General features: G+C 32.5%; 1 protein-coding gene across 2 annotated transcripts; it reads left to right on the top strand.

Moving 5' to 3' along the window:
- The first annotated feature begins 9,813 nt into the window (after nucleotides 1-9,813).
- On the top strand, nucleotides 9,814-11,066 carry LOC145120561 (uncharacterized). 2 transcript variants are annotated; one of them, XM_079056366.1, is made up of 4 exons: nucleotides 9,814-9,919; nucleotides 10,347-10,493; nucleotides 10,731-10,795; nucleotides 10,898-11,066. In XM_079056366.1, the coding sequence occupies exons 2-4, from the start codon at nucleotides 10,349-10,351 to the stop codon at nucleotides 10,955-10,957; spliced, it is 270 nt and encodes an 89-aa protein (XP_078912492.1). In that variant the 5' UTR covers nucleotides 9,814-9,919; nucleotides 10,347-10,348; the 3' UTR covers nucleotides 10,958-11,066. The 2 variants fall into 2 exon arrangements, with proteins under 2 accessions (XP_078912492.1, XP_078912493.1); XM_079056367.1 differs by having other exon boundaries at nucleotides 9,850-9,923.
- Nucleotides 11,067-20,084: the final 9,018 nt, after the last annotated feature.

Raw genomic sequence — 20,084 nt, 5'->3', positions numbered from 1 at the left:
AGGGTTTATATACTGCGGTTTTTTAAGTAATGCCAGCAGTCTTAGTTGTCGTCCACCAAATCAACAGCACTAGTGGCGTACACGTGTCACAGAAGTTTTACTTTCAACCGTTGGATTGAGGGTGTAGTGTCTTACGGTGGACCCTTGAGAAAAGAAAATTGGCGAAGTACGAAGTTACCGTTATAATGAGGCACGTTGTAGGGGTGTTAAGTAATTTAAACGGAAAAAGTCAAAAAGTCAAAGGCTGCTTTATATTGGTGAGACATTGTGACGTCAACTAACGGCAAATACAGATCATACCTTAGCCTAGCTTTTCTGTTTATTTGAGTGCTTTTTACTTTTATATTTTAATACAGCAAAACTGGTATAAGTAAATCATTTTTTTTTGTAAAATAATACTTTATTCGTTTATATATAAATTCGTTAATCTTTATAAATGCCTTAATTAGAAGTATAAATTATTACTAAATATATGATAAGGTTAATAGTTAAAGATAATTATGATAACGAAAATTAAAATATATTGTATGTTATCAATATAAAGATACATAAAAAGATCATTATTATGATCATTTGACCTTTTGAATTACAAAAGAGATATAAATAAACCATTATGACCTTTACATTTAAGAATTGTTATAATTATACTAAAAGGATAAAAGAAATTTTGTTTGTTTTAAGTAAAAACTTCATTTACTTTTTGTCAGTTATATTCTTTTTCTGAAATTAAATATTTAATGTAGAAAAGAAAAATGATCAATAATTTGGAGACACGTTGATAGGAGAAGGTCCCAAAAGCAAGCACAAATATTCTAAGCTTAATGGGCCAACTCCAACCCATCATAAGCTTGCAATCATGTTGGCCACCTCATTTAGAGCATTCATTCATCAATTTTCCAATAAAAATATATACAATTAGATATATATTATAAAAGTATATTATCTTCTTCATATCAGTAGATTAAAATATAAACATTTGATTAAACATACGAATTAAATACTATCTTTAATGTTACAATTCACTTGCAATGAGGCTAGTCGGTTAATTGCTAGAGATACCAAGTGAAAAAAAAAAAAAAAAAAAAGATGAACGGCAGTCACAACTAACAAATTGTAATACAATCAAGTTGAATTGGGTTAATACATCAAGTATTTTTTAGTTCCTTTTTTTTAATATTATAACTAGTTATTGTATTAACACGATATACTATCATGTAAATATAATGCAGATCCATTCTTTTTTCTAAAATTTATTGATATTGTGATCCACATCACCAACATGTTAAGAGTATATCCTAGCATTTCAATGGTCCAGGAGGCGAATATGAATCTTTTATGGTTCCGGGGGGCTAAGTATCCGACATTTCAAAGTTGAGGGACCTGTTAGTTAATGAGAGAAACAATAGTAAATAAAGGACTAAAGGGCAGGGATTTTGCATTCATAACCTAATTAGGGCATAACAAGAGAAATTAAGTGGCTGAACGTGATCAAGGTAAGATTCTGAAACAATTTTATGTGTATGGATTCTTAATGATGTATTTCAAAGTGTTTACACAATCATGCCATTGAACAACGTATTTTGTCTTTAGTTGTTATCATGGTGGCTTTCACCGTATTCCAATAGTCTGAGTTGGAAATTATAACTTAATATCTAGCTTTAATCGCTGATTTTTATACCAAAACGTAGGGTAATGGTAGATTTTGAAAGTAATTTATATATAAAAAAAAATGCATTCTAGTAGTTGAAGAAAGTATAATGCAGTTTCCAAAACATCTGTTTGTGCATTACAGATATGAATAGATAAGTGGTAGTGACCACAATCCCCTTGTTGTGAATGTTTCAAATATACATTTATGTCCACATGACTTGATGCAAAGAGCATTGAATTGAGTAGTGAGTTCATTGAACAAAATGAGTCCCTCAAACACCATGTGGAAGGTTTTGAGATAGTTATTGTAGATCTTGATGACACTACAAGTTTGGGCCTCGAGAGTGTTTGTTATATGATCTTGGTTTTGTTAGATAAAAGGGATTTAAATTTTAAGTAGGGTGAAATTGATGATCAAAGTCATAGATATGTAATGACATGAGTTTAACAATATAGGCTTCTTGATGCAATATAGTAGAATTAGGATTAAAGAGATTATTAACAACAAACTATGGGGTAACTTCACATTTTCTGATTAATAATTACCTAAAAATAAAATTTACAACTAAAAGACATGTCATTGCGATATGGTTCATAACATACCACGTCATGTTGAGTAGGCATATATTTCACCAATAAATGTTGCTACCCAAAGAGCTTTTAGTCTAACGGTATCTGATGCTGCATTCCCTCTTGAGGTTGAGAGTTCAAGTCTTATCCGAAACATTTGTAAAATTAATAGTAGTTTAGAAGTAGGTTAGATTTGTCGTTTTAACAAAAAAAAAAGATGCATCACGATTTTTAAACTAGTGTCTTGTGGGAGGTTTACATTGAATTGCAATGTCAAAATTGTATTGGATGATTGTTAGGCGTGTCAAACCCAACAAATAAAGGGGTACAAATGACTCCAAGTGCACTACTCTATTGCACTAAAAGGTAGTACAAGGCAAGTAGGGTCGATCCACAGAGACACGGGATAATTAGTTTATACCTCTTTGCGCAAGGTACTATGGTCACCAACAGTAATAAGGGGGGTTTAGAGTGCAATGACTAAACACACAAATTTAAAACACGAGTAGACAACTAAACGAATGAATTAAGTTCAGATTTTGTAAGGACTCCAACTCCATGTATGACAATCCAGCAATGTGAATCAAAGATGACAAGACGTTTGTTTCATTCTATCTAAGTTGGTACTTGAAAGTGTTAACAAGCTCTAACACTTTGCATTCACCACATTAATCAATCAAAACAAGCTCTTTGATTAATCCTAACCTTATTAACCTAATCTAAACAAGCTCTTAGAAGTAGATTAAAAGATTGCATTAAGCTTATTGTGAATGTTCCCAACAACACCCAATACTCCTCACAAGCTCGGGAGCGTAAGAATGTGTGAAAAGATTTACACTAAATTCATTCATAAGAAATCAATTTAATGCTTGTTACTTAGTTCAATTCACAAAACAATTACGGATTTTGCAAAATGAATAACTTGAATGACCTAACCCCAATTCAAATGGCCAATAAGAATCATTATTAGAATCAAACATTCGATTGAAGTAAAATCAATTTCACTAGATAGAAATTAAACACAAACATCAGGTCATATGATTTGATTCACAACCAAAAAGTCAAAACATGAAATTGGAGAAGTTAGGGTTCTAGCCACACATGGCTAGAACAAGATCACAAGTCTAAAAGATGAAATTAAGTGTAATTACAACTTACAAAAACGAGAATTAATGTTTCCAAATGATTAACGGACAAACCCTTGCAAAAACCTTCGAATTCTCCTCTCCAATGGTGCTCTGATATGTTGTGTCTTTGTAAAAATGGCCCTCAACCCGTAATATGAAAGATAGGAAAAACTGCCAAAAGTTGGTTTCTGGGTCGAACACGGCCCGTGTTGGACATAGAGTAAAACTGACACGGCCCGTGTTCAGCATGGTCAACAGCTCCCATTTTGGTCAACACGGCCCGTGTTGGACATAGAGTAAAACTGACACGGCCCGTGTTCAGCATGGTCAACAGCTACCATTTTGGTCAACACGGCCCGTGTTGATTTTTCAGTGTAAATCCAACACGGCCCGTGTACCCCTCTGACTCCGAATCCAAACTTGATTTTTCCAACTTTTTCGTTCTTCGCCCGATCATCCCGAAATCTTCACCAATGCTTCCCGACACTTCCCAAAGCGTGTTCCAACCTCCGGTTTACCTGAAAAAGACATGAAAATGTGCAACTAAGGTTGTTCTAGAGACTAACATGAAATATGATGAAATGAAAGACAAATGAAGGACAATTATGCTAAATAGATGCATGAAATGGGACTAAAAGGTGTGCAAAAAGGTGCACAAATTGCACCTAACAAATCTCCCCAAGCTTAGACCTTTCTTGTCCTCAAGAAAGAACAAGAACCGGACAAACATGACGATTTCTAGATGGAAAATGAAATATAGAACAAACGGGGACAGGAAGATCCTAAAAGCTAAGAATGAATGCATGCAATGAAAACTATGAAAAAGAAACATATGTACAAAAGATACTTAAGAAACAAAATGAACCAAAGAAAAAAAAATTAAGAAGACAAGTAATTTATTTATTTTTTTATAAATATATATAAATATGATCAAACTTTACATCAATGGGGCTCCAATCATTAATACCTAGGCGACCATCATGTACCTTCCACATATCACAGACTCCCACAGTGAGGAAGACCACGAAACAGTGTAACCCAATAATCCAACCATAGTTTTATTTAAACTTTATACCTTAATTAGCTTTATGGGCGAAAATAACACGGTCCGGGATTTCATGTCCTTAAGACTAGATGGCCAAGAATCAGAATCGACGCATCATTAAGAACCCGTCACGGCAAATCAGCTTTCGCTGAAGCAGTGAGCCCACCCGAAGGGGCCCAGCTCCTATGCTTTCACTTTTTCGAGAGCCACAAGTATCATATCACACAGTTCTTCATTCGCCAGATTTGACTTTGAATTGGCTTTTGATTTGATTGAACTTTGATTTGTACTTCGTTTTGAATTTGGGTTCTTCAATCTTCATTTTTGGAATTTCTTGAGATTTCTTCGTTTTGGCATTTGAAATTCTGATTTGGGTACTAGATATGACAGTTGTACCCTTCCTTCTTTCTTGACTGTGTGGATCTGATACTTAAGCTCTCTGTCACCGCGAGGGTGACGCGTGTCAACAAATAGGTCTGTGTTCTGTGGGTCCAGAGTTGCCGATAAAGATTCTTTTTAAACATTCAGAAGCAAATCATCCTAAAGCTGTTATTACCGCCAAAAAAAACGTTTCAATATAATTTCTTTTTATTATCTAAGGCTAGGGTCTCGAATTACGGTGTTTGGGTCCCCTAGTTATGACAGCAGATTCTACACTTCCGGTAACTATCCGGTTGCTTCGGTATTTTTTCATTTTGATTTGAGCTCTCGATTTCCCACTTCATGGAGCACTTGTATGTAAAGAGTGTCTCATCTCGTATTAAATCTTTTTTTTTAATGAAATGCATGAAAATGAAAATGCATGGAGATGTTTTATTTTTTTGCTTTTTTTTTTTAAGAAACTAGGAAAAAAATTGGAAACTAAGAACATAAACGAAAAATTCTTTTAGGATTTTTTTTTTTGAAATTTAATGCATGGAGGTGATCCTAATGTACAAATCTACCCCTCCCCAAGCTTAAAGATAAGCATCGTCCCCGATGCGTGGAGAGGGCGGAACAACCTATCTAATCATTGGAAGGTGGTGGGGGATGGTAGTCGGGTTGGGTAAGAGTCTAAAACAGTCACAAGTGCACACATATTGAATTTTAAAGCAAAATATGAACGATTAAAGATATGGAAAGAATTTACCGAATCGTTCTTGGAGCCTTGCAGTTGGTGGTGAGAACCTCCTCTTCATCTTCCCCAAGCTATCCGTGAAATATTTTTGGAGCCCGAGATTCATTTTCTAGGTAGAAAAACATGTTGCAACACATTTGGAACATTAAAAACTAAAAACTTCAAAGAAACGGAAATGTTTATAAAGATAAAGACAAAAATACCCCCGGGTTGCCTCCCGGTTAGCCGCCCTTGTTTTAAGTCGTTGGCTCGACGTGGCCCTCGAATATGCTTCATTCTAAGTATGTGGGCCTTTCCAACACATCAAACTTTTCGCCACCTCCTTCAATGGAACACTTATCTTGTACTTGACTTTCTTTTTGCTTGGGAACCATGTTGGACTTAGACCTTTGATGATAGCAATCATCCAACTGACCCCTTTCATGTACTTGTCCACTAAGGTAATCAACTCTTCTTTCTTTGATAGGGTGTTTGAGTTGATGACTGATTGTGTCTCTTCCTTCTCGGGATATATATCCTTTGAAGGTTCCGACAGATTTATCGTTTTCGGTTCTAGTGTTTGGTCTACCAGTGAAAGGATTTTCTCATTGGTAGTGGGTGGCTCAGCCTCTCTTTCATCAACCTCTAACACATCCTCTACAACTTCCATGTCAGCCTTCTCAATTTCTACTTCTTCCTCATTAGCCTTCTCCACTTCTACTTCTTCATCCTCTTCCCCATCTTCAAATTGCAATCTTGGGTCATCAAAAAATTTCCCATCGTTCAAGGTGATGGCAGAAACAGTATGCCTTGGGTCCTCTTCGGTCTGCGATGGTAATTTTCCTTGAGTTTCCAATATACTCACAGATTGAGTAAGTTGTGCAATTTGTTGCTCTAAGCTTTTGAGGCTAGCTTTGGTTGTTTCTTGGAAGATCTGGGTAGTAGTGGCAATGCTTTTGACAATGTCTTCCAAGGACATGCTCGACGTTTCAGGTTGTTGGGGAGGTGGAGAATATAGTTGTTGGAACTGTGGAGTTATTTGGTATTGGTCATTTCCCCAAGCTTGGTATGGGTTTTGGCATTGGTTGTTTCCCCAAGCTTGGTTGTTTTCCCACCATTGATCATGTTGAGGTTGATCATAACTCCATTGGTTTGGCCAGTAGTAGCTTCCCCTTTCATGCACTTCCTCCCATTCCCCTTGTGAATATGGACACATGTTGGTGTGATGTCCATTTTGAATGCAAAAATCACAAGGAATAGGTGTGGGATGCACATTTTGGTCATTTTCAATCATCATAACTATCTGGGCTAGCTCAGAAAGCTGGTCTTTAATGTAAGGAGTGTTCATCTCCAAGCCACACTTTTTTTTTTCTTTTTTGTTTTGTTTTTTTTTAGATAGAGATGTACCTGCTCACAAAAATCTTGACATAAACAATTAGTAACACCGTGTCCCCGGCAACGGCGCCAATTTGTTAGGCGTGTCAAACCCAACAAATAAAGGGGTACAAATGACTCCAAGTGCACTACTCTATTGCACTAAAAGGTGGTACAAGGCAAGTAGGGTCGATCCACAGAGACACGGGATAATTAGTCTATACCTCTTTGCGCAAGGTACTATGGTCACTAACAGTAATAAGGGGGGTTTAGAGTGCAATGACTAAACACACAAATTTAAAACACGAGTAGACAACTAAACGAATGAGTTAAGTTCAGATTTTGTAAGGACTCCAACTCCATGTATGACAATCCAGCAATGTGAATCAAAGATGACAAGACGTTTGTTTCATTCTATCTAAGTTGGTACTTGAAAGTGTTAACAAGCTCTAACACTTTGCATTCACCACATTAATCAATCAAAACAAGCTCTTTGATTAATCCTAACCTTATTAACCTAATCTAAACAAGCTCTTAGAAGTAGATTAAAAGATTGCATTAAGCTTATTGTGAATGTTCCCAACAACACCCAATACTCCTCACAAGCTCGGGAGCGTAAGAATGTGTGAAAAGATTTACACTATATTCATTCATAAGAAATCAATTTAATGTTTGTTACTTAGTTCAATTCACAAAACAATTACGGATTTTGCAAAATGAATAACTTGAATGACCTAACCCCAATTAGAAAACGTGTTTAGATGTGTATTTTTCTATCGATTTTCATTTTTAGAAAACGGTAGCGGTAGTAGGGTGGGCATGGGGACGGTGGCAGTGACAGTGGAGGGGGCAGCGGCGGGGGGCAGTGGTGGTGTCGAAGATGGCGACGGTGGTGGTGGTGGTGGCGGTGGCAGCGGGGTGTCGGCGGTGGTGGTGATGACAGACAGTGGTGGTGGTGGCGGCAGTTGTGGCAGTGGTGATGATGGCGGCGGTGGTATTGGTGATGGGATAGTGGTGGTGGTGATGGTGATGGTAAGTCGGTGATTGTGGTAGTGGTGTTGGGTGGGTGTATGTGTGTGTGTCTGTGTGTGTGTTTGTGTTTGTGGGGGTGGAGTGGGTGTGGGTGTGGGTGTGAGTTTGTGGGTGTGGGTGTGGGTGTGTGTGTGTGTGTGTGTTTGTGGGGGTGTGGGTGGGGGTGTGTGTGTGTGGGTGTTTGTGGGTGTGTGTGTATGTGTGTTTGTAGGGGTTGGTGTGGGTGTGTGTATGTGTGTTTGTAGGTGTGTGTGTGTGTGTGTGTGTGTGTTTGTAGGGGTGTGGGTGTGTGTTTTGTGGGTGTGTGTGTGTTTGTGGGTGTGTGTGTGTGTGTTTGTGTTTGTGGGGGGGGGGGGGGTGGGGGTGAGCTTGGGAGTGAGTGTAGGTAGGTAGGGGTGTGGTGGGTTTAGGGTGTTAAGGTGAGGGTAGGTAGAGGTGGATGGGGTGGAAGTTGGTGTTTTTATTTTAGAAAAATTTTGGAATTAGAAAAATGTGGAAAACAATGATTATTGGTTTTCCAAAAATTTCCAACTTCTTTGTAATTTTAGAAAACGGAAAATTTTCATTTTCCGTGAAAAATTTAGAAAAATAGACGAAGTAAACGCGTTTTCAAAAGGGTTAATGTCATAAAAACCCTCATGTTTTCAAGGTTTTGTCGGTTTTGCCCAAAGTTGAATTTTATGTCCGATTTTACCCTAACATTTTCGAAAAAATGTTCGGTTTTACCCTTTTACCGGTGATAACAGGTTTTCCAGGTTACCATTATATTAAATTCGCAAAAAAACCCTTAACTTTATCATTTTTTTGCGTTTTTACCCTTAAGTTTATAATTTTTTTACACTTTTACCCTAAGTATTTTTTTGTCATAATATACGTATTCATGCAGAAAAATCGTATTTATATACGAAAAAATGTTTAATTAAATATTATATTTTTTTAATGTTATATATATATATATATATATATATATATATATATATATATATTTGTTTGTGTGTGTGTGTGTGTGTGTGTGTTTGCACGGTTATATCATTTAAAAATATAAATAATATTTTTAGAATTATGAATACATGTTTTATAGATATAGTTTTTAGAAATATAAATACATATTTTTACATTTTTATATATTAATATGTATCTATACTTCCAAAAATATATTTATATTTAAAAAAAAACATATATCAAAATACATATTTACACTTCAAAAAATATATGTATATACTTATATAAACATGTTTATGATTGAACAAGTTTTTTTTATTGATATGTATATTTTTAAATACATAAAAATACGTATTTGTAGTTCTAAAAACATATTAATTTGTTTTTTTTACATCTTAAATGGTTTATCCAAGAAAAAAACCTACACACACACACATATATATATATATATATATATATATATATATATATAAAGAAATAACATTAAAAAATGTAAATACAATATTTAATTAAATTTTTTTCGTATATAAATATGATTTTTCTGCATGAATACGTATAATATGAAAAAAAAAATACATAGGGTAAAAGTGTAAAAAAATTTATAAACTTAAGGGTAAAAACGTAAAAAAACTGTAAACTTAAGGGTTTTTTTATGAAGTTAATATGATGGTAACCTGTTATCACCGGTAAAAGGGTAAAACCGAACATTTTTTGGAAAATGTTAGGATAAAAACGGACATAAAATTCAACTTTGGACAAAACCGACAAACCCTGAAAACTTGAGGGTTTTTATGACATTAGCCTTTTTCAAAATTCTCATTTTTTTTTTGAAATTTTTTTCTCGAAAACAGCCAATATTTCCGTCCTTATATTTTTGTCCAAAATCCATTTTATTTGGGCTGTAGTCCATAAGTCAAGGCCCATTAGTTCAAACCATTCGGATTTCGGATTGTGTAATTGACCCGATGAATAACTCGGGTTGCACGGATTCTAATTCGGAAAAACCCTAGTCTATCAAATCAAAACCCTGGATCGTCTCCTCCCAACTGAAGCAACGTTTCTCAGAGACAGTTAATTTCGGCAGTTAGTATATTCTCCTTCACTTTTTTGATCTATTCCGTTGATTAAATCGCGTTTATGTTTAATTTTATTCACCGAGCAATTGAATTGTGTTCTTTGTTCTTTTCTTATTTTTATGTTGGAACCTATCGTTCATTTCCTTCTGATGTGTTTATTGGGTGGCTTCATACCTGTTGCTCTGCATTTTGCTATTGATATTAAATCCAACAGTCTTCTGAAGAAAATTTTGAGATGCTTTTATATCATATTCTTGCATGCTTCAAATCTGATTGCTTCGATTCGACCCTAAATAATCCGAACGTCACAATTGTTATGACTTTTATCCAAACAATCGAAACCTACATGTAAACAAAACACTGGATTGATAAATTAAGTTAATTGATTGTGTTGTTTCGTTTTGATTGATTGATTGATTGATTGTTTGAGGCAGATATGGCTTTGGGGTTATTACTTGGAATAGGTCGAGCATATAGAAGGAAACGAACATCTTCACTCAACATTCTCACTTCAAAAACAGGTCCTCGTGATTACTACAAGGGCAAAAACTGTAAACCAACTGGTTTTCACACACGCAAAGGTAAGAACAATGAACTACTTCAATCTTTTACCCCAACATTTCTTCAGATGTGATAATGAAAGCTGAAAATCTCATCATAGCATATGATGTGGGAATAACATTTGAATTTGAAAATTCCAAACAAGAATCTAGGTTAAAAACTTTGCAACTGCAGATCAATTTCAAGAAACTGAATCTTCATCTTCATTGATATATTGGAATCTGTCTGATATATGTAATATGTTATTATTTGTGTAGGTGGTTATGTTGTGGTGCAAGAGAAGCTACCCAACTATGTGGTTCCAGATTTGACTGATTTCAAGGTATTATGCAAATTTATTGATTTAATTTTTGTTCATCTAGTTTCTTCTTAAAAGAATTAAAAGGTATTAATGGATTTTGAGTAATTGAGTGTTATATTGCAGCTGAAGCCATATGTTTCCCAATGTGCTAATACAACAGATGCAGCTGCTTCTTCAACTTAACTGTATTATTAAAACTTTTGAATTTTTATTATTTAATAATATTTTAGAGATTTTGTTAACACTCAAAAGTGTCATATATGGAATTTGCTTTGTGGTTTCCTTGAATGTATGCTGACATTGTTAAGTCATAAAATTGTTTTTTTTTTCTTCCCAATATGTGGTAACTTGCAAGAATAATTAATTAAAGATAAAATATAAGAAAAAAAAAATCAATCAGTTTATTAAAATATCTTACTACTCAGACTTGGTCAATTATGCATGATGTAAAAGGTTATAAGTATAAATTTCTAGCTACCTTTTCCTCGTTTAATGCATTTGATACGATTTGTTTTTCAGCTAAGTTTTTTATTTTTATTCAATATATTTGAGTTTGAATCAATCAAATCTAATTATTTTGTTTTTATTGGAACCGATTTCTGACCAATTTGGTCAATGGAATAAGTATTGGTTTTGTTTTTGTATTTTGGACGTGTTCCACACTCAAACTTGACTCTTAAGCCAAGGTGTGCCCACAAATAATCCTAAAATAAAAAACAAGTTTCTTTTGCGGATTCGTGCAGAAATTGAAGGAATTTGAGTGGAAGATTTCGTCGAAAATGTGATGGGTTAGCAAAATTGATGGAATTGAAATCCGCCAAACATCAAATTCCCACTTCTCTTAAATAAAAATTATCCTTTTTTAATAATTAAAAACATGGTTGTTAAGATTTCAATTTTTTTTTTAAGATCTTATGATTTTAAAATTCTATTAATGAAAAACAAGATCATTTTAGGATCTATTTGAAACAAGATCTGGGATCTTATCATTTTAACATGATTCGAATCATACATCTTTAGTCTTTATTATATAATCGAGAGCTTCAAAAATTCCCTCATACTTGAGCATCGATGGGCAAAAAGTTTCATTGAGTATCACAACTTCATCTATTCATCTTGAATTAGGCATAAAGTCATGACAATCATGTCATTCTCTTACGATATTTTGTCTAGTTGTATATGCTCATGATGATTTTGTTTTTTTTTTTTTTTTGGTTTTGATGTTTTCTTCCTAATTTTTGAAATTTATAGCAACAATATATATGTTGCATGCTTAAAAAGTTAAAGTTAATTACATTATCAGTGTTTTAATCAATATCAATTTTAATGAGTACTACACGTATAATACATTGTAAATAAATTTGAAGATTAGTTCATTTTGGTATAGCTACACGAATAATACATTTTCGAGTTGTTTCTATCCGGATCCAATAAATTTCAATTTACATTTGTTATGATCATGTTTTCAACGGCATTTCTAATATAAAATTCTAATCTTGTTTTCCGTTATATTTTTTTATCCAAAATTTTGTTTAGGTTTTGTTTCGGTCATGACCACTGGTGCAAGGCTCTACCACCTTCGTCATTCGTTATGTTTAGGATATCAAACTTGTCTTATAGTTTCAATTATATTAAATAACAACGCGATACTAAAATCACCAACAAATAAAAAAGGAAAATGACTTATAAGCTTAATGAAGTTTCCAAACCGTTAAAAAAAACCTCAATTATGTTATCTATGTTCAAGAAAACCCAACGAACTTAACATTTTGTTTAAAAAAACTCAACTAACTTACACGTTTGTTCAATTCTCATTAGGGTCATATATTTTCTTTGTAGATCTTGAGTTGGACATCAAGAGAGGAAGAAGAAGTAGTCATTACAAGAGATCGAACACATATGTAGTTCGTTTTTTTCTTCTTCAAGCCCTAAATTGATATATAAAGGGCAATTCTAATATGTTTATTCCATGACATTAAATATAATGTCATGTCATTTGCCAACTAATTGTATTCCTAATGAATCTTGTTGCCTATAATGAGAATTAAACAATAGTGTAAGCTCGTTGGATTTTTTTGAACAAACAAAACATGATTGGAGTTTTTTAAAGGGTTTCGCAACTTCGTTGGTCTTACAAGTAATTTTCCCGATTTTTAATTCCACGTCATAAGCCATGCCATTCGTTGACTTTCATTAACCGGTTGACCCTAATGAGAGTTGAACAAAAGTGTAAGTTAGTTGGGCTTTTTTGACAAAAAGTTAAGTTCGTTGGGTTTTTCTTAAACAAACAAAACATAATTTGGGTTTTTTGAACGGTTTGAAAATTTCGTTGGGCTTATAAGTCATTTTCCCAATAAAAAACTTAACATTTTTTATTTTTGAAAACATCATTTTTCTTATTTATAAAATTTCTTGGGGTTAATGTCACAAAAACCCTTAAGTTTTCAGGTTTTTGTCGGTTTTGCCCAAAGTTGAAATTTATATCCGTTTTTACCCTTACATTTTCCAAAAAATGTTCGGTTTTACCCTTTTACCGGTGATAGCAGGTTTTCCAGGTTACCATTATATTAAATTCGCAAAAAAACCCTTAAGTTTATAGTTTTTTTACGCTTTTACCCTTAAGTTTTTAATTTTTTTATACTTTTACCCTATGTATTTTTTTTCATATTATACGTATTCATGCAAATCGTATTTATATACGAAAAAACAGCTAATTAAATATTATATATATATATATATATATATATATATATATATATATATATGTGTGTGTGTGTGTGTGTGTGTGTGTTTGCAGCGTTATACCATTTAAAAAATAAACTAATATATTTAGAATTATGAATACATATTTTATAGATATAGTTTTTAGAAGTATAAATACATATTTTTATATTTTTATAAATATTAATTTGTATATATACTTCTAAAAATATATTTATACTTTTAAAAAAACATATATCAAAATACATATTTACACTTCTAAAAATATATGTATATACTTATATAAACGTAAAAATAAATATTTGTACTTCTAAAATACATATTAGCATTTCTAATATATATATATATATATATATATATATATATATATATATATATATATATACACACACACACACACGTTTATGATTGAACAAGTTGATTTATTGATATGTATATTTGTAAATACATAAAAATACGTATTTGTAGTTATAAAAACATATTAATTTGTTTTTTTTTTTACATTTTAAACGATTCATCCAGAAAAAATACATATATATATATATATATATATATACACACACACACACACAGACAGACACATAAAGAAATAACATTAAAAAAATGTAAATATAATATTTAATTAATTTTTTATCGTATATAAATATGATTTTTTTGCATGAATACGTATAATATGAAAAAAAAAATACATAGGGTAAAAGTATAAAAAAAAAATTAAAAACTTAAGGGTAAAAGCGTAAAAAAACTATAAACTTAAGGGTTTTTTTTGCGAATTTAATATAATGGTAACCTGGAAAACCTGCTATCACCGGTAAAAGGGTAAAACCGAACATTTTTTGGAAAATGTAAGGGTAAAAACGGACATAAAATTTAACTTTGGGCAAAACCGACAAAAACCTGAAAACTTGAGGGTTTTTATGAAATTAACCCAATTTATTGTTATCTAAATTCTGATTTGCTTTTGTTATAAGTTTTCTGATGTGATAATTAAATATATTATAAATTTTCTTATTATCTAAATTCTGATTTGCTTTTGTTATATGTTTTCTGATGTGATATTTAAATATATTATAATCAACCAAATATTTTTATTAAATTCTACATAATTATCAATAATTATCAAATGTTATATGTTTTTAGAAGAGAAAAAAATATCATATCGAACACCGTCGACCCGTACGTGCATCTTATTGAAGTCAACGAAAACTAGCCTCGCCCCACTTGACTTTTCTAAAACTCGCAACAAATGGTCAAAAAAGTAATTACAATGCAACTCTCATCGAAACTCCCATGAAACCTCATCGAAACTTAACCCTAATGCCTCTATATATACAACGTTACACAAAAGCCACCAAACAACGAAGCCAAAACTAACCCTACAAACACACACAAAAACACCTTATAAAAAACACACACACACACACACATACAATGAACAACAAAAGAAGACCATCATCTTCGTCAACAAAATGCAAGAAACACCCGAAACATCAGCAATCCCCAGGAGTCTGTTCGGTGTGTTTAAGAGAACGATTAAAAAAGATCTCGAGATCTTCATCACGGGTTACCACATACGCTTCTTCTTCTTCATGTTCTTCATCTTCTATCTCTTCCGTATCTTCGGTTTCTTCTTTGTCAAACACAGCATCTCCCATGCATGATAATCGAAAAGGGCAAATTTCGTTCTTGAAGAGCAAGCTAAAGAAGAGCAAATCCATGGCCTTTGTTAGTGAAAGGACCATAGATAATGATGCCAAGAAGAAAAGTGGATTTTGGTCAAAGTTGATGCATTCAAGAACTATGAAGGAAATGTTGACCACTGGGGTTTGACTTTAATTACTTGATTTTCTTAAATATCTGTCGAGAGAAAAAAGAAAATGATCATTTTGTATTATAAACATACTTCTCGCTTGCATATGAAAACCAGAAGATCTTAGATAGAAGCACAAACAAATTCATTTATTCGTGCGTTAATCAACACAATAATGCATGTTCAATTGATGTAATATATATTAATTATTAGAATTAGAATTTATATCTTATTTGATCGTTGTACTTTATATGTCAGTCACATTCCAAAGTTCTTGGAAAAAGATTTTATGATAGTTTATCCTTGTAGAATTGATAATTTATTATTTCGTATATATATACTTTAGTCATAAAATACGATCCGCTAACAGAAGATGATTAAAACATAATACATAATGATAAAATAATTAAATTTAATAGGAGCAGTACGTAAACTTCTTTGACTCGACATTCCAAGACGTAACCAAATATATTATATGCATTAAACAATCTTATATTATATAGTCATGGTATTTGTCAAATACTCGCACTCCTTCCAAGTTAATATTTCAATTTATCTGTTAATTAGATATATTATGGATGTATATGTGTATCGTGTCTAAGTCTATACTACAAGAAAACCAGGGAACAAAGTCTGCCGCTTAATAAACGTATTACTACATATGCTGATATACATGCACATGCATACATGTATATGTGTGTGTATGTATGAACCAAAATGCCAAAAAAGACACCTATATATGCTTTATGTATCAACATGATTCATATGAAATAATCCTGGTATTGTCAAATAATCTTAAGAGGATTCGAATAAATGTCTCAATCCTTTTAGATGTCTTACAATTGATATAATAATTAACACATGTGTATTATTAGTTAACTGGCTTTGCCCATTAATTAGTAATAAATTGATCCAATATTTAGTTATATTTTTATTTTGCAAAAAAAACATCTATTTATTAATAGATTAGGTGTTTAGATATTGGCTAATGAAGGTCAGAAACTCTCATGCTTAATCTATTTATCAAAATATATATATTGATAAATAGATTAAGCAATTTGTCTTGATAATATTTTGCAGAGTACTCCTTTCATATTGTTCAAATTTGCAAGATAGAAAAGGGGAGAAATATAGATATATTTTCAAACGGACCACCTTTATAAACTCTTTTTTTGAATGGAGGTTGCAATTAATATTGTTTACTACTAGTGTACTTCGTCCAAACCAAACCTTTGTTGAATACTTTTTAAAAGAGCTCATTCAAGAACAGGACATGTCACTTAACGTTTATGAGAAATATATTCAAAGACATCGAAATGTATTGGTATTACTCTTTTAGACCTCTCTCCAACTTATTGTGTTTCAAAAGAAAGGTTGTTGCGTTTTGGTCAAAGTTGATGTATTCAATAACTATGAGAGAAATCTATTCCATCATAATTCTCAAGCCCAGAGGGGGTGGGTGCGGCCTGGACCGCACTCCCTTTCCCACATAAGCACAAACACCGCCCCCTGGGTGCGGTAGAGAGTGCACTGCACCCTTCCAAGGGAGCACTCCTTTAAACAACCTTCCAACAATGTGATTGGTTCATTTTTCTTCCCTCCTTCTGATTGGTCTCTTTTATTTATTAAAAAAAATACGCAAGTGTGACACCACTCTTTGGGTGTGGTATGAAACCACACTTTTGTGGTAATGGGTGAGGTGACGCCTACGTATCACTGCGGTTTCATGAGGGAGTGCGGCACCGCCCTCCAGCCTAAAACACCATAAGTTGATAAAAGTGTACTTCAATTGTCGCTCGTCAAAGTCAAAATATAACCATTTACTTTTTTTTAGAAACATTATATTATCTAATTATAATTCCTAATAACGTATATAAATATTGGAAATTATAATAATACTCCACATACTAATTCGCCCATTATCCAATTGATGAAACAACAAACAAAACAAACAAACCAACCCATTACCAAAAGTATGAAGATCCAACCTAGAAATTTACCATGGTCCTAGTTTACTTAAAACACATAATTAAAAATAAAAGGAGGATGGAGGTCCCAAAAATAAGAATATTGTGTTGGACTTGTGGTAGAATCTTAGGCTAAGCGGTATGGGATAAATTCCTACACGTGAAATCGGATGTGGAGGACATTCCTATGTGTGAACGCCGGCCACTTGGTGCGTGGGTGTGTTGTAGATTGGGGCTATTCACGGATGAATACGAGTGTTGTGATTGGTTGCATGAAAAAAATACCAAATCGTTATGTTCTCGAAGGAAGCTTACCGGAAAATGAATTACAACAATCACACAACTAGAGTGTGTTCCTTCCTTTGTTTTAAAAAGGACAGTCCAATTTTGTTTTTAATTGAAGTTACACAATGGTCATTGAGATTGTGTCTCTTGATCTCATTATATCTTCCCATTTGTCTTTGAATTAAGTTAAACCCTTTTATATATATATATATATATATATATATATATATATATATATATATATATTAAGATTAAATTTTTATGTATGTTTTACAAATAGTTTTTTAATGTAATTTGTTTATTAGTAAAATGTTTATTTAATTTTAAAAATAATGTTTTTTTATTTAATCTAATATATATATATATATATATATATATATATAGAGAGAGAGAGAGAGAGAGAGAGAGAGAGAGAGAGATTATGTAGAGTCGCGAACATTTCCAATGGTTAGTGGTGTGGTAGTAGTGATGTAGTGAAAATGATGTGACGTTGATGTTGTGTTACTTTTCTAGTAGACATGCAGTAACCATACATCTTAGTCTTATTGGACTGGTAACAAACATAACAATTAGCACTTCGCTGGGAGTGGTGTCGCTTAATGAGAAATTAAGGAATGAATATTGCGATGGTCAGAAATGTTTAGAGGAGACAACTGACTGTTGCGGTTAGGAGGGTGGAGATGATTACAATAGATGGTAGAGTAGGAGACGACGTTTGAGAATGAAATGAAAAGATAATGATGTTTGACTTGAAGAAATTGACACTTTCAGATGACATGACATAAGGGCATAGAGTAGGATTTATGAAGTACTATAGTATCTGCCTTTCGAGTACAAAAAAATTTGTTTGTACTTATAGTCTTTGCATGACAATCTTAGGAAGGTCCATTTAAGAAGGTATTGGTCAGGTAAACGGGTGTTGAGTTAAGGTGGTGGATGGGATCCATATATTTTCTAAAATAACTTTTTTAATAAAGAGATAATGAATTAAGAGGGTAATATATTTTTCCATGTATATACATCTAGTCACTGTGTTTTTTTCGTTCATATTTGTCCATTCAACTTGTTTAAACATACACAATCAGTCCTTATTACCGGCTACTCCAGCTAAGCCGAGAAAAATGACTTAATAAGGTAATATGTTTCTCACTTTGTACACATTTAGTGCTTATGTTTTTTTGTTGCAAAATAAATCATTGTTGTTTTTATACACATTCAATATTCATGATCGGTTTTTCAGATTTTGCTCACTACATCCTATGTAGGACAATCATTATTGAGGTGTTTGGGGTTGTTAATGTTTATGGTCATTGCGGCCTCGACTGCTTGGTTGGTTAGATCGTGTGGTTTGACTTAAGTCTTGTGTTTTTAATGTCGTAACTTCTTCATACCATCTTGGATTTTAACGATTTTTATATCCATATATTCGTATTCAGGTCCACTACAACTTGCGTTTAGATTACTCTCGCTAAAAAGTAATATATTTTTATTTGCGATCTATATCCACGTAATCTTTATATCCACGTATGTATGCATTCTTTTTTTATAAAACCATAAGTAAAAATATATATTACTTTTTAACGATAATAACTTGAGTAATCTAAAGAAATACTCTCTCCGTCCCAAAATAATAGTCCACAGACAAAAAACACACAATTTAAGAAAACATTAATTATCATTAACTTTATTAAAGGAAATGACAGTCTTACTCTTCTGTTGTATTTAATTCTATGGTAGTTACATTTAATTTTATGGTAATTTAACTAATAATGAGGGGTATTATGGTAAAAGACATATTTACTTTTAGAAGTCGACAATTATTTTGGGACAAACCAAAAAGGAAACATGGACTATTAATATGGGACAGAGGGAGTATAATTTTATTTACGGTCTTTATATCCACGCGTATTAATGATTCGTTGGATTGGTAATAAAAAAAACGTTCATACAAACAATCATAAAGAATACGTGGATATAAAGATTTTAAGTAAAATATATTACTTTTTAACGGGAGTAATGTAAACGAAAGTTGTAATAGACTCAAATACGGACACATGGATATAAAAATCATTAAAATTCGAGACCATATGAAGAAGTTACGACGTTTAAAACAGAAGACCTAAGACAAACCACAAGACCTAAACAACCAAGCACCCGATGTCACATTGACCATAAACATCAACAGCCTCGAACACCTCATTAATTGTCGCACTTAGGATGTCTTTAGCAAAACCTGAAAAACCGGTCACAAATATTGAATGTGTACAAAAACAACATTAACTTATTTTGCAACAAAAAATATAAGAATTAAATGTACACAAAGTAAGAAATATATTACCCTATTAAATCATTTTTCCCGACTTACCTAAATCAGTCGTAAGGATTAAATGTGGACGAAAAAAAAAATCAATGATCAAATATGTACAAATCGAAAAGTATATTACCCTTTTAAGTCATTATCCCTTTAATAAAATACAAATTAAAAGATCTATTAAGAGTAATTTAGACATTTTAAGTCGGCTAGAGA

This window comes from Lactuca virosa, chromosome 6 (genome assembly GCF_052849685.1).
Source record: "Lactuca virosa cultivar CGN04683 chromosome 6, Lactuca_virosa_CGN04683_v6, whole genome shotgun sequence".
NCBI classification, from domain to species: Eukaryota; Viridiplantae; Streptophyta; class Magnoliopsida; order Asterales; family Asteraceae; genus Lactuca; species Lactuca virosa.
Note: the sequence above shows the minus strand (reverse complement) of the source record. Positions and strands in the feature narration are given on the sequence as shown.

Excerpts from the sequence above, each read along its gene's own strand:
- LOC145120561 (XM_079056366.1), top strand. The coding sequence starts at position 10,349 with ATGGCTTTGGGGTTATTACTTGGAATAGGTCGAGCATATAGAAGGAAA. Across the intron at positions 10,494-10,730 it reads TGGTTTTCACACACGCAAAG|GTGGTTATGTTGTGGTGCAA; the intron begins GTAAGAACAATG and ends TTATTTGTGTAG. Across the intron at positions 10,796-10,897 it reads CAGATTTGACTGATTTCAAG|CTGAAGCCATATGTTTCCCA; the intron begins GTATTATGCAAA and ends GTTATATTGCAG.